Raw genomic sequence first — 13783 nt, 5'->3', positions numbered from 1 at the left:
GCTGTCTACAGCAAACGCCTGATGAGAGGGAATTTATTTTTAATCGTTCGGAGGAGCGGGATATAAATAAACTTTATCACTTATTATTATTTATTATTCTCCCCCTGCCTGGACTGCAGCCTCGCCGCAGACATAATCCACCCAGAAACCACTTTTAACGGCCACAGCTCAATGCCAAAGGACTCTGGGAATTGTAGCTTTGTGTGACATTGAGCCTTCTCTGTCAGATAGCTCTGGTGCCTCAACGGACTACAGGTCCCACAATTCCATGCAGCCACGTTTGTTAATGTAGATTGTTTCTGCGCTGCGGAGGAAGCCACTTTCCCCCTCATATAGCCGAAAAGGACTTCAAGGCAACTCAATACACAACTCTTCCTCGCCCGCTGACTGGCTTTCAGTCAGTCTTGAAAGGTAGAATGACAACAGGCAACGTAATAGACACCTCTATCTCTCTCCCTGGCTGTGAAAGAGAAAGGACCCTTGCAGTTATGAGGGAAGGGCGGTGGGCGGGGCCTGCTGCAACCTCTTTCCTGCTCGCTCCTGGGCGGCCGTTAGTTCCGTTGCGCCGTTGCGAGGATGTTCGTTCCCTGCCAGGGCCGCGCGCGCCCAGACTTCAAAGGCTCCACGTTGCTTATGGTAACGCAGGCGTTCTTTTTCGCTGCGCGCGCACTTTTTCCCTCCCCGCTGCCATGGCAACCGGGCGGCGCGTGCCTCTCCTGAGCCGCGGGCCCGCCCCTAACCGCCCGCGGCTCCGCCTCTGAGTTTAGTCAGTCATGGGAGGGCGAGGGAGGCGGATGGGGAGCGATGAGGGAGCGCTTTCTCACAGCCCCTCAGAGGGAAGGGAGCAGGGGTCCTCCTCGCCTCAGAGAACCATAGAACCCTAGAGTTGGAAGAGACCCCAAGGGCCATCCAGTCCAGCCCCGTTCTGCCACGCAGGAACTCTCAGTCAAAGCATAACCGACAAATGGCCACCCAGCCTCTGCTTAAAGACCTCCAAGGAAGGAGACTCCACTACACTCCCAGGAAGGAGTGCGTTCTGTCAGGTCTGAGAAAATGACAATGATGTGGCCACTAGGGGGCGCTGTCCTTCTGAGAGAGTGTGTCAGTTATGACAGTTGGTGTTAGAGTAACTGCTTCTCTGTTTTTTGTTGTTATGGTTGTTTGGTTGGCAAAGTAACTTATTTCTTAAAGCCCTGGTGTAGAGTGAAGGCTTGAAGTGCTCTTGTCGTTATTTCTCAAGCCGGGAGCTTAAGGCCGTTTGCAGTGGTGAAGGATTATTTTCCTTCTTGGCCTGAATACATTTGCAGACATCTCTTCAGATTCCTTCTCCCTGGCGTCCTGTCGACGTGGTTCAACTCTGCAGGTGGTTGTGGTGGACACAGCGCGTCTTTCCATGCCCTAACATGTTCCACTGTCAGGAAGGTCCTCCTAATGCTGAGGTGGGATCTCTTTTCCTGGAGCTTGCATCCATTGCTCTGGATCCTGTTCTCTGGAGCAGCAGAAAACAAGCTTGCTCCCTCCTCAATATGAGATCCCTGGCAAGGTGCCACAAAATGGAGGACATGGCCAAATAAACACTAGCAATGCCAAGATAATATATAAATTCATTCGATAAGGTTTAATTGCAGCTACATCACATAACACTCTTACATATATGTATGTGTTTGTATGTGTATATATATATATATACACACACACACACACACACACAATATAATATATACATTCATTCAATAAGGTTTAATTACAGCTACATTTCATAACACTATAATGCATATATGTATGTGTTTGTATACACTGTCGGCCCTCCTTATAGGTGAGCTTGCCTTTTGCAGCTTTGAGCTCACGCGGAAGGTAAGCCCCAGCAGAAATAATGGGGCGCGTACTTGCGCCACAGACCCCATACACCACCACAAGCACATACCCCATTATTTTCTATGGGGCTTGAGCATACGCTCTTTTCTCCATACACGGGGGGGGGGGGCTCCAGAACGGATCCTCCTGCGTATGGGGAGGGCGAACTGGACCCTCATTAATGTGGAAAAACCGCAAATGAGAAAAACACTTACCGTATATACTTGACTATAAGTCGTCCTCATGTATAAGTCGAGGGCAGATTTGGAGGCTAAAATTATGGAATTTGATATGATCCATGGATAAATTGAGTGTAAAACTTAGGGGCATGTAAATGAAGGATGTAAAGGATGAACCAAAGTAAAACAATGCCAAAGAACTTAAAACGTTCCAGCAGATATAACTACACTCATCCCTTCATATTTGCGACTTTGATATTTGTGGATTTGATCATCACGGATTTAATTAATATGTTCTCTCTAGGATTACGTAACCGACATGCATCTGTTTTGTCATTTCAGCCCGCTGTATCGGTGGGAAATGTTGGGCAGCTGGCTGTAGATTTAATTATTTCCACACTTGACATATCCAAAGTTGGTTACTTTTATACTGATTGTCTTGTGCCAATGACTGGAAATAATCCATATGCAACAACAGAAGAGAATGCAACGGAGCTGTGTATAAATGCTGAAGGTAGGTACTTTGGATGCAGTCTTGGGTGTTCATTTAGGCTTCAGCTCTATGGTGAGGTTTATCCAGAGAGACATCGTCTTTTTAGATTGAGTTCAGGCATTTGAACATCTTCCTGTGCAGAACACCTCAGGTTTGGAAATAGTGTCTGAATTTAGTTTTCCCTGCTTTCCAAAACAGCAGCAATTCATGTGGACCTTCCAGTCTTTTTTTCAGCAGCAACCGTGGATATATTCCTGCGGCTGCATCATGATGCTGCTCATAATTTTGTATGCGAAGACTTTTTCAAATATCTTTAGCTCATGGTACACATAAGTATATCATGTTATCTTCATTGTAGCAATAGTTTGAAGCTGAATTAAGTATGTAAAGAGCATTCTTTAAATAAATAAATAAAATAACACATTTTGATAACCAGTCTTGACTGAGGGTAGGAATAAAATTCTATGACTACCTAATTTAAATGCATTACGTCCCAAACAAGTATTTGCTCCTTTTCACTACATTGGTCAAATGCCACCAAGGTATAACTGTAGAAGGCATACTGATTCATCCCATTTGTGGAGAAAAGGCAGATTGGAGCATGGGCAACATCCAATTAGAGTGAGCCTGGCAACAGCTAATAGGAGCTTAGCCAAGAAAAGTGGGGGCTGCTCCCAAGTGCATGTATAAATATGAAGAGAGGAGTGTGGTGAGATAGATAAGGAATTGGATAGAGACCAGATGGGGACAAAGCTCTGAGTTAGTGTTTGAGATTTATTCGACCTTGACAAGTTTTAAGATGGCTGAGATACAGTGCAGACAGGGGAGTTGGAAGGGGTTTGAATACCCAGCTTGGAACTAAGAGAGTTCAAGATGGAAATTTAATTAAGAGTGACTAGGGGAGTCACAATTTACTGGAAAGGTTGAAAAGGACAGAGAAAGGCTAAAGGTTCTGTGTGAGACATAAAATACAGTTGCCTTTCCATTTGCACAGACTTCTGTGCACTGTTATACACAGGAGCAAACGTAGGGGGTTGAAATGGGGCACGCACCCCTATTCAAGCCTATGGGGCTGAATATCTGCGAGTTTTCATTTTTGTGTGTGTGTGGGGGGGGGAATCCGGAATGGACCCTCACCAAAACGGAGAGTTGACTGTACAGTAAAAGGAATTATTATACTTTGTAACTGTTTAAGCACAAAACACCATATCAACTCTGAATATTCACCACATACTGTAGCCAACTATCTTGTAAATAAAGTTATTTGTTGTTTTGGTTCAATGTGTGGTCACTTGAAGTATTTTAAGAAACTATAAACAAAACAATACCAAGGATTAATAATACTGTTAGTGTTCAGATTACTCAAAATAGTGAGTGCTTTGTCGTTTTACAGAGTGGCCCAGAGGTAAAGGAAAAAATGTGCCAGTCACTCAAGTGAGGGATCTGAGTTCAAGGGTCTCCTCGTGCAATTTGGTGGCAGCTAGGGAGGTCGTCGTCACATATGGGTGGCAGCAGTGGGATAAAACGACCCATTGTACTGCCATTAAAGAGGAAAATAGTTGGATGAGTGAGTCTCACATTCACATAAGTGGTGGCAGTGGTGACAATCAGTAAAAAGGAGTAAAAGATTTTGAGAGATTTTGGCAGTGCCACGTTATCACCTTCACACCATTTTTCCTAGAATCATCGATAGTGTGGCAAATTAAATCTAATGTTGTTCATAATATACTGTTTATATACTTCTTTTAGTGTATGCTTTGCCTTCTAAAGAATTGGTGGTTCTGCAACTCAGATCTCCATTTATAAAGGTGTGTATGTGTTAGTTGACATTTTTCACATTATTATACTTCAAAGTGAAAATAGGTATTTTATTTTCTTCTGCTAGGTAATGAAGACTGTCCTATGAAGTATATCATGTATCGAAGAATGATCAATTTTGCTGAAATACATTTTTTTAAAAATCCAGCAATAATCTGCCAAATTCTTAATTAATAACAAATAACTATGACTGACCATGAGTGACATTTTTTTGTTGCATAAGACATTCAAACTATACACACATCATATCCTAAATTACCACAATTGTTCAGACTGGTAACTGTCCTTTGATATACTTTTCAGATCATCATATAGTGAGGCATGAATATTTATACACATGCAGTACAATTCTGTACTTACTTCTGTATATGTGCATCTAGAATTACTACTTTAAATATCCTTCAGTTGCTTTATATTTTTAGAATTTCTGATGTACAAAACTGACTTACGAAGCCCTCACAAAAAAACATTTTGTATTAGGTGTTGTTTCTGTTGTAGTTCAGTTGGTATGGAGGAATCTCAGTGCGGGCAAAGGCAACTCCCTTTTTGTGGGGACCCAGACAAAGGACAGTGAAATTTAAACCCCATTAGCAGCATGCTAATTTTAAAAAGCTTGCATGACTTGTTTTGTGCATTTTGGTTGGCCAATAAACGTATCACTCTTTTGTGGATTTTCTTGTATCTTGCTGTATTGGCAAGATGGCTACCCTGAATATGTTGACATGTGTCATAAGTTGACCTAAGTGCCCATTTATTCTATATTACTTCACATACTATCCAGTTTGGGGTGAATAATTACTTATTTTATATGTGATAAGTTAGAGAAAATGTAATAATCCAACACTTTTGAATAAGCATGGTTATTATGTTGTTGCATAAATATTATGTTATTGCAACACTGTATAGAACAGGAATGAGTATGTGCAGCAGATTTTGTTATAAAGGAAATATGGGGCAATTGGCTGATTTCTTTGTGACACTGCCTACTATGCCATGGCTCATTTTGTGCATGAATGACTTTTTTTGGCATTGGTTTGAACAGAATGGTCCCAGACATAAATGACTCCCCCACCGATCTGTCAGAGTGGTATCCAAACAGGCCAAATCGTTTTGTCACATGGGGCAGAAATCTCAGACATGTTTTCTTCTCCAGTAAAAATATATTAATAAAAAACATTAAATAACAAAATCACCGCAGATTTTAATGACATCCAAAATCTGATTGAGATAGCTGCTTTGCTTAATGATAGAAAAGCTCTGTGTTCAAGTCTACCTACTGATATTACTGCTAAGACCTATCCAAATTTTGGGCCATCATGTTCGACATATTTGCCTGTACTATCTCACTTCCACCAACTTTGTTTCATCATTTGGACAGCCAAAATTTCTTTGATCTCTTCCATGTTATTGAAAGTCTTTAAAAATTTATTTGTTTAAGTCCATAAGAAACATAGCTGAGAAAACCATGTCTTTACTTAGTTCTAATAATTTCAAAATTTTAAGGCACTGAAGAATTAATGTGATTATTTCATGAAAAATTCTAATGTATTGTTCCCCCTCTTGATATTTAAGAATAAATACAGGCCCTTTTGTCAAACAATTCTTGCCTGGGTGAAAAGTTGTGGATTTGCCAGAATTGTTCTTTTGTCCAGCAGTCATGCTTACCAACGTAATGATCAACAACTTCATGGGTATGTCTGTGCATAATGTAACTGTGTGGTGTTGCCTGAAGTGGCTAATAGTTGAACTTGTGCATATACAAGGGGTATGTTTAGCTCTTATCTCAGATGATCTTGTCCATTTATAATCTAGGTTTTAATCTAAAAATGGTGGTTGCAATTAGTTGCCTTACTTGCACTCAGTATAGATCTCATGAGATGAGTTGAATTTAGACTTAGGGGCTGTACAGACCAGCAGGAAATTCTGGCGTTGGGGTGGAGTGGAGGTATGTCAATGTCACACCGCCTCCCCAACCAGATGGTGGGTGGCGTCATGACATTTCTGCGGTGCAGCATTTACACATGCTGTGCCAAAGAAACATGGAAGAGCTGTGGTGGCGGCTGTAAGGGCGGCTTTTTTCTGCCTCCCCCAAAGGAGCAGCATTTTGCCACTTCTTTTGGGGCTGGAAAAACCCCAGATCAGGGCCACTGTATGCAGTTGCTGCAGTCCCGATCCAGCAAGCAAAGGGGCAGTACAGAGCCACTCCTTTAGTGCCGTCTTTGGCCTTGGTTATACTCAGAGTGGAGTCACTGAAATAAATGAGAGTATATACTCAACTGAAGAAATAACTAAAGTCTGGAGCCAACCCAATATTATCAGTGTACAGTTTCCTGAAGGAGGAAGTTGTAAGTACAGAGTTTTGTGCAAGTACATACAGTGTTTCTTGCAAGAATTCAGTTTTATTAAACAATGAATTGTTTAGGTCTGAGATGAAACATGTGAACTTTATTTGAGCTAAGACTACTTAGTGATAAGTAATCAAAGGTATGTTTTAGTGCTAACAACAAAGGGAACATTGCTTGCATTACAAGGTTGCTTCTTCCTAGTTTTTCTAGCTGCTTGGTAACTTGAATATGAGTTACCAGTTGAATCAACGTGACTTTTTTGAAAACAACTGATTTTTTTTACAGCTTATGTACTTATCTTGTGTTTTATTGACAGTACCTCACTACGATACTTGCTGTCATCTGCTGTTGAGAAAACTATCGAAAGCACACTGAAGAAATTAAATGGTAAAGAACTGGAGCAAGTAGCAGCTTTTCCTGGAGTAAATGATGATGAGAAAGTGTTCCATATTCCAGGAGGTGGTATCACAAAACTGCTGTTCACAGAAAGGTTGGTGATGCAATCAAGAATTAGTGTTGAAAACAACCACTGTAAAGGATTTGAAGTAGTAGCAGATGTCATTTTCTTTCCCTTTTTGTACACGGTATAATAGTTCTGTGTATAATAGTGCTGAATTGAAATAATCTGGTTGAACACCGCTTTAATTGCCATGGCTCCATGCTATGGAATTTTTGGAACTGTAGTTTGTTGCAGCACCAGAGCAAAGCATGAAGCCATGGCAGTAAAAGTGGTGTCAAACCGGATTATGCAGCCCTCTATAGAGAGAGGAACATCATATGTTTCAGTTTGCATAATTTATCCAAAGCCTTGGGCCACTCTTGGCAATGAACTTATAGCTTATTGTTGACAAATCAGTTCTTCTAAGATAGATTCCTTTCAAACTCAAGTAACACAGACTTCTTTTCACATGTCTGATTGAGAACCAATAGACCCCAGTCCCTCCAGTCTGTTGTAACACAATCTTAGTTCATCAAACTGTTAAATTGAAACTGCTATAACCCCAGGAACCACTAGATGGTACTAGTGCCTATGCAGTTCCACTGCTGTCCTTTTTTAAAAAATTTATCTTTATTAAATTTTTCCTGAAAATACATAAAATCAACATTTCAAATACAAATACATATACAGACATTCTGCATCCCACATAGAATATACCAGTGCCTTTAAAGCTTTTACTCACTCTACTGCTTGTGCTGAGCCTCTGACAGCAATCAGCTCCTTCTTCCCCCAGTCTGCAATCTATCTTCCTCTTGTCTCTGCTTTCCATCTCTGTCTTACTTGGCATCCTGCCTTTTGAAGTGCTGCCCCATGGCCCTGATCTTTATTCCCCATGCCTTCTCAGCTTGTCACAGCTGAGCTGTTGGGTTTGGGTTGTTCCTTCCCATTTGTTTTTCTTCACATCCATACAGCTCTTCCACCAGAAGCCTCAACCTGAGAATGTTCTACTATAGGTTGTTATACACATACACTGACGTCTCTAGATGACTCTAAGTCATTCAAAAAGTGTGGCAGATACCTTAAAATACATCAGTCTGAAAGCACAATAAAACTTAATTTGCCAGTATTATATTTGATAAAAGACGTGTGGTAGTGTTTAGGCAGGAATTCCAATTGGAGTGGCTCTGTTCACAAATAAGTGGTTGCTTTGAAAACAGGACCTGTTGACTTTAACTGGAAAAATGTTATTAATAATCCTAAAAGATTCCTTTAGCACCTCATTTTATGTCACTGTACCATGACTTAATGGTGATTGATTCCTTTTTTATATGATTGTGTTTTTATTTGTTTTATAGCAAAAATACAAAACAAACAATTGGTACATAAATAACAAATAGCCTTGGAGTACTATATGTAAAGTTGCATAATAGCTATCTTTTGTGGGGTAATAGCAGTAACAAAATTCTAAAGGCATCACTCAGATTTGCTAGTTGATAAAGTTGGGATCAAAGTGTGGTGATTGACTTCTGAAATGATTGTGGCATTCCCCAGTGCTTTGACTATGAGCCGAAATAGATGGACAGAAGAGGGCAGATTGGGGAAGTGGCAATCGCACGCCATGGCCCCAATCTGCCTGGAAGCTGCCCAAAAAGGGAGCAGCAAAAAGCAGCTCCTTTTTTGGGTGGCAAAAAGTTGGTTTTGTGGCCATATTGCGGCTGGAAGCCAGCATCATTACACTCTGGCAGCATGTGGCGTGTAAACGCCATGCCGATGAGTAAACGGCCAGGCGACTTCAAGATGCGCAGCATGTAAACCCCATGCTCCAAAGCTGCCTGGATAGCGACGCAAAAGGGCTGTCTGTTTTAGCCCTTAGTTCATACCCTACCACTTCTTCATTACTAGTATTTGCAGTTATAATTGTTCAGGCTTCAGAATGTGAGACTGGATCAGTGTGAGGTGTTAATTTTAACATAGGTGAGACTACCTCTGTGTTTAATTGTACTACAGATCATCTTTTGCTGGAATTCTGATTTTCTATTTCTCAGACTGTATGTATATTTCTTCTGAAAATAATGTAGCTGAAATTTAGCTGATGCAAACAACAAACAAAAAAGTAAATGAATACTTTTCTCCAATGTGCACAATTATGCTATTCTTATTCTCAGACCCAATCTAATCCCCAAACTTTATACAGGCCCTTGGGTCCTCTGTCTTTAATTTACCATACCTCTCTCTACAAGGTGCAGCCCTTTGCTTTCTGAAGAGCCTCTTGGCTCTTTTGTAGGCTTAACATTTCACAGTCAATGCCACAATTCACCATATTCCAGTGACTATCTTGCAAACCCTTCAAGTGTGTATTGAAGTCTGGCCAAACCCAGGTGAAAAACTCCCTGAACAGTGGAATCCACTCTGATGATAGCCTTGGGCTCTATGTCCAAGGAGCAGGATGTAAATTAATTTATTCAATGTGAACTTGCGTTTAGAAACAGGAAATGATGGTTAATCAAACGGAAAAATATTCTGTGGCTTGCAGCCCAAATGAAAACAGACTTTGTCTTCAGTTACTTGATTTATTTTACTTTTGTTTCAGTTGTTCAAAAGGAATTCCCATGGTAGTCTTGCTAAAGTTTTGCTCAGAAGGGGATAATATCCCTGATGCTCTTGCGCTAGCTGACTATCTTAATGAATGGCTTCATCTTACTGCCACACAAGTAAGTATACATCATCTCACATGAGAGTTGTTGCTTTTCACTTTGAAAAGTTCTTACAAAAACAACTTGGAACTGAAATTGCAGCATTCTTGTATTCCTGTAGTATCATTTCAATGAATATATATTACACATAATTCTTTGCCCTTTTGTTTCCAAAGGGTAGCCTAACTAGGGTTGGATAGTTGCTCATTAGAAACGTTACCAGATTATGTGTACCAGAAGGCAATGAATTTCTGATGTGCTTCTTAGATCAGTGATTTTCAAAATTTTGATCTTCTTTCAACATATTTTCTGGAAGCTTTCTATATTAGCTGCAGATCCCACCTTTACAAAAATTACTGTGGGATATTCTAGGGTATGTGTGGGATTCATTAGGTCTTTGGGTCCCATATTGGGAGAAATGCAGGATTAAATAAATATGAAACACTTCTCAGGTCTATCTGCCATACTACGACCTTAAATCAGGGTGGGCATCATGTGGTTCCTCCCAAGCAACTTTTGTAGTCTGTACAACTCCCTTAAATGCATTTTCCTAGCACAAAATGACAGTTTCGCCTCCTTGAAGCTTCTAGGAGCAGCAGTTTAGGCACAAGTCCCCCCTTGTACCTTAGTCCCTTACTCAGGTTTTTAAAAAAAATCAGAAATGGATTTCTAATCACATCCATTTTTGTTGAGGACCGATGTGGAGAGACACTGGCAGATTGGAATATTCAGAGCAGCCAATCAGGGACAGCAGGCCCCCAACTTTTTGGCCACAACCGGTGTGGACCTCATTGAGTTCTGAGGATCAAAATGGCCCCAGGAACTTCAATGCCTGCCTACCTGTAGCTTACATCAGTCTAATTGAGGGTCTAGGTGACACTGTATCTCCAGACAGCAGAGATGAGTTAGTTTTTTTCTTTCCCCGCAAAGAATCTGTCTGCCATTACCCATCTCCTCATGCAGGCACTGCAAGATTCACTAGAACAGTTTTAAAATTCCTGGTATAAACTAGTTGACACCTGGAGGGCCCATTAGAAGTGTTAATCTAACACCAAAGTAACTAAGGGCTATACAAAGCTAATAGTGTTTTAATGCCATTCACTTCCTCAACAATAATACTTTGTTTTCTTTTTTAAATCTGCAGAATGAAAGTTCTTCAATTAAATCTTCCAGATGGAAAATACCAAGTTCCTGGAAATTACTTTTTGGTAGTGGACTCCCTCCTGCATTGTTTTAATTCATCTTGTTTTGTCTTTGGACTCTGAAGAGAAATAATTTTAGTAGCCCATAAACTTTGTTTCTGGTTTCACTACTCAAGTATTAAGGACATTATTATTACAAGGATATTTAAGTAATTTTTCTGTACACTTGTGAAATAATTAAGAAAAAACCCTTTGTGGCAATTTGTACATTCGTCAGTGTGGCTCTTAGAAGGTTTTGTTTATGTTATGATATCTCTGCGCACAGATGCTACATGATCAGCATTACTTAGATCTAATATTTTTATTTTTGAGAAACATGTTCCTTAAATTTAAACATGTTCCTTAAATCTGAAAAAAGGGTAACACTGCTTACCAGTTCAAAGCCGTGGTCAAAATTCATTCCATTGTTGCAGCAGTTATAGTTCAAAAAGATGGAATTGACAAGATTTTTAGTTACATTTTAAAGGGAAAGAATAGCCATACTCAGAGATTCAATCAACTCCTGGAGCTGGCTTTCATTGATCCTCTTAATAACTCATAGTGAAATAGAAAAAGTTAAGTAGATATAATAACGGCTTCGTTAGATTGCACTGTTAATGTCAGTAACTATGGAGAAATACTTCAGTTACAGCTGGAAATAGTCAGGGATTTAAATAGAATTTCTCAGAAGTATCACCAAAAGAATTATTGTGGTGGTGAAAAATACACAAACACCAGTATATCAATTAAAAAAAATATTTAATGCTGCCAAAAGTATAAAAAAATACAATTAAGAATGGCAGTACAAAGTATTATCTAATGTGATCTCTTACATCTTTCTACAGATGATACAAGCATAAAACACTTAAGACAAAATTACTCTAATTTGCAAAGTCTCTTGCTGGTGATGTACTTCATTCCCTGGTTGTTTACGTTGTAAACAGATATTTATGAGGCCACTGGGAATTGTTCAGACCTCACTTTTGTTCCTGAAGAGGGATGATGTTCTGCTTTGCGTGCCAATAGTGTGTAATTATAGCTGCAGAATATTCACAAGTTGGCTGCTTAGGTGTCGGTCACTCTCGGCCTACAGACACACAACGTAAAAGAGTCACAGATTCAGTACAGGCAGAGATAACAATTCTGCGGTTTTAGCTTCACTGCAACTGCAAATAAATAAATAAATTTGGGAGTACAATGAAAGCAGTTTTCAAAGCATGGGTATGTGCATATATATATACATATGCATATATAATTACAATCTGATACAGTTTAAAAGGCAACAAAAATATCAATTTCCCAGTAATACCTTGCTGTTGACTGAACAGGAAGGAGTTCATTTTTCTGCTCTGAAATGTGTTTTGACTGAAATATGTGCGTTCTGTAATGTATCAATGATCTGAGTCTGTTGGAACTCTACTGCTATTACATTTGAGAAATAAAAGATTAATGGAAAAGTTAATTAACATTCAGATGTATTTGAGACACAGGAATAAACAGAGAGGACCAAGGTATTAACCACTGAACTTGAAACACATAAAAATGATTGAGAACCGTCAATCAGAAACACATCTTCCAGATATGATGGTAGACCTGGGGGGGGGGGGGGGCATGAGGCAGAAAATAACTGAAATCAAAAAGATAGCCAAGATCAGCTGAGAGGGGATAACCCATGTAGCAACTGGAACTGTTTAACCAAAAGAGCTTAGAGTAGAGATAAATACACTATGGCGGCTTACAAACCGCCATAAAATATGTATTGACTACGTATTAGGGTTAGGAAGGGGCGGTGCTTCCGCAACCCCCCTAACCCTAGTACGTAGTCAATACGTATAATATGGCGGCGGCCATTCCACACGGCCGCCGCCATATTGACGTAGCGGATGCTGTGCGTCCGCACGTTGCACTGCGCTTATGACATCACAAGTGCGCCATTGGCGCCTCGCAGCATCATAACCGCGCTGCAGGAAGAAGCTCCATTTTGGAGCTTCTTTTTTGCTCCGCGAGGGAGTCGTGTGGTTTGGCTGCTGCGGCTCCCTCGCGGAGCAAACAGCAGCGACGGTCTGTAACGCTCCACATCTTCATTTTAATTAGGGATAGAACCAGCTTCCTTTTTCTAGTAAGACTGTGTACAGTGGACCCTTGTTATACGCTGGGGTTTGGTTCCAAGATCCTCCGTGTATAACAAAATCCGCGTATGCTCAAGTCCCATTAAATATAATGACATAGCAAAATGGTGTCCCTAATAAAAAAATGGAACATCAAGGTAAATTTATACTTTTTTGGAACATTTTCCAACCGTGTATGCTTGAATCCGTGTATAAAAAATCTGTGTATAAGAAGGGCCAACTGTACTTCACCTAGTTAATCATGTTCCTAGATACAAGCCGAGGCTACTGTCTCTTCACAGCAACCTGACAGATTTTGAACTAAACCAACTTCAGGCCATAGTTTAAGTAACAGGTTTGTTCTGAAGTTCAGACAAAATAGGAAACTGGAGAGTGTAAGACTCATTAGTCTTGTTAACTGAGCTGCAAAACAAGAGCAAAGAGGGTATGTCTAGGTGGATAGAAGTATAATCAGAAGATTCAGCACATGACATGGTGAACTGATTTGTATCTTATTCGCTGGAAAGCTCTGCCACCCCATATACCAAAGAAGGCAATTGCTTCAATTCACATAAATATTGGTGTGCAACTATATGGTGTATTTATATACAGCAATAAATATTGGTGTGCATCTGTTAATGAAAATTCTGAAATACTTTCCAGAACAATTATT

The 13783-nt window shown here is 40.1% G+C and overlaps 2 protein-coding genes across 7 annotated transcripts in view; one reads left to right on the top strand and one right to left on the bottom strand.

Annotated features, from left to right (window-relative positions):
- Positions 1–522: 522 nt before the first annotated feature.
- On the top strand, positions 523–13755 carry LOC149317183 (proteasome assembly chaperone 2-like). Of its 3 annotated transcripts, none has more exons than XM_089516995.1 (7): positions 523–636; positions 2376–2547; positions 4276–4334; positions 5917–6035; positions 7006–7179; positions 9719–9839; positions 10966–13755. In XM_089516995.1, exons 1-7 carry the CDS (start codon positions 577–579, stop codon positions 11056–11058), a joined length of 798 nt encoding a protein of 265 aa, XP_089373121.1. In that variant the 5' UTR covers positions 523–576; the 3' UTR covers positions 11059–13755. The 3 variants fall into 3 exon arrangements, with proteins under 3 accessions (XP_089373121.1, XP_089373122.1, XP_089373120.1); XM_089516996.1 differs by lacking the exon at positions 523–636 and adding an exon at positions 1076–1114; XM_089516994.1 differs by lacking the exon at positions 523–636 and having other exon boundaries at positions 1726–2547.
- The window catches only part of LOC149317182 (tyrosine-protein phosphatase non-receptor type 2-like), a 36814-nt gene continuing 34775 nt past the window's right edge, over positions 11745–13783 (bottom strand). For 2 of the 4 annotated variants that reach the window (XM_089516991.1, XM_089516992.1), the window contains exon 10: positions 11745–12089. In XM_089516991.1, the coding sequence (XP_089373117.1) occupies positions 12068–12089 (22 nt within the window). In that variant the 3' untranslated portion in view covers positions 11745–12067. Of the gene's footprint in view, positions 12090–12311; positions 12425–13783 lie in introns of all 4 variants that reach the window. The other 2 variants (XR_016280596.1, XR_016280597.1) reach the window with 2 other exon arrangements.

This window comes from Sceloporus occidentalis, unplaced genomic scaffold (genome assembly GCF_023333645.1).
Source record: "Sceloporus occidentalis isolate IW3139 unplaced genomic scaffold, rSceOcc1.0.p SCAF_3, whole genome shotgun sequence".
NCBI classification, from domain to species: Eukaryota; Metazoa; Chordata; class Lepidosauria; order Squamata; family Phrynosomatidae; genus Sceloporus; species Sceloporus occidentalis.
This window is presented reverse-complemented; position numbering and strand designations above follow the sequence as displayed.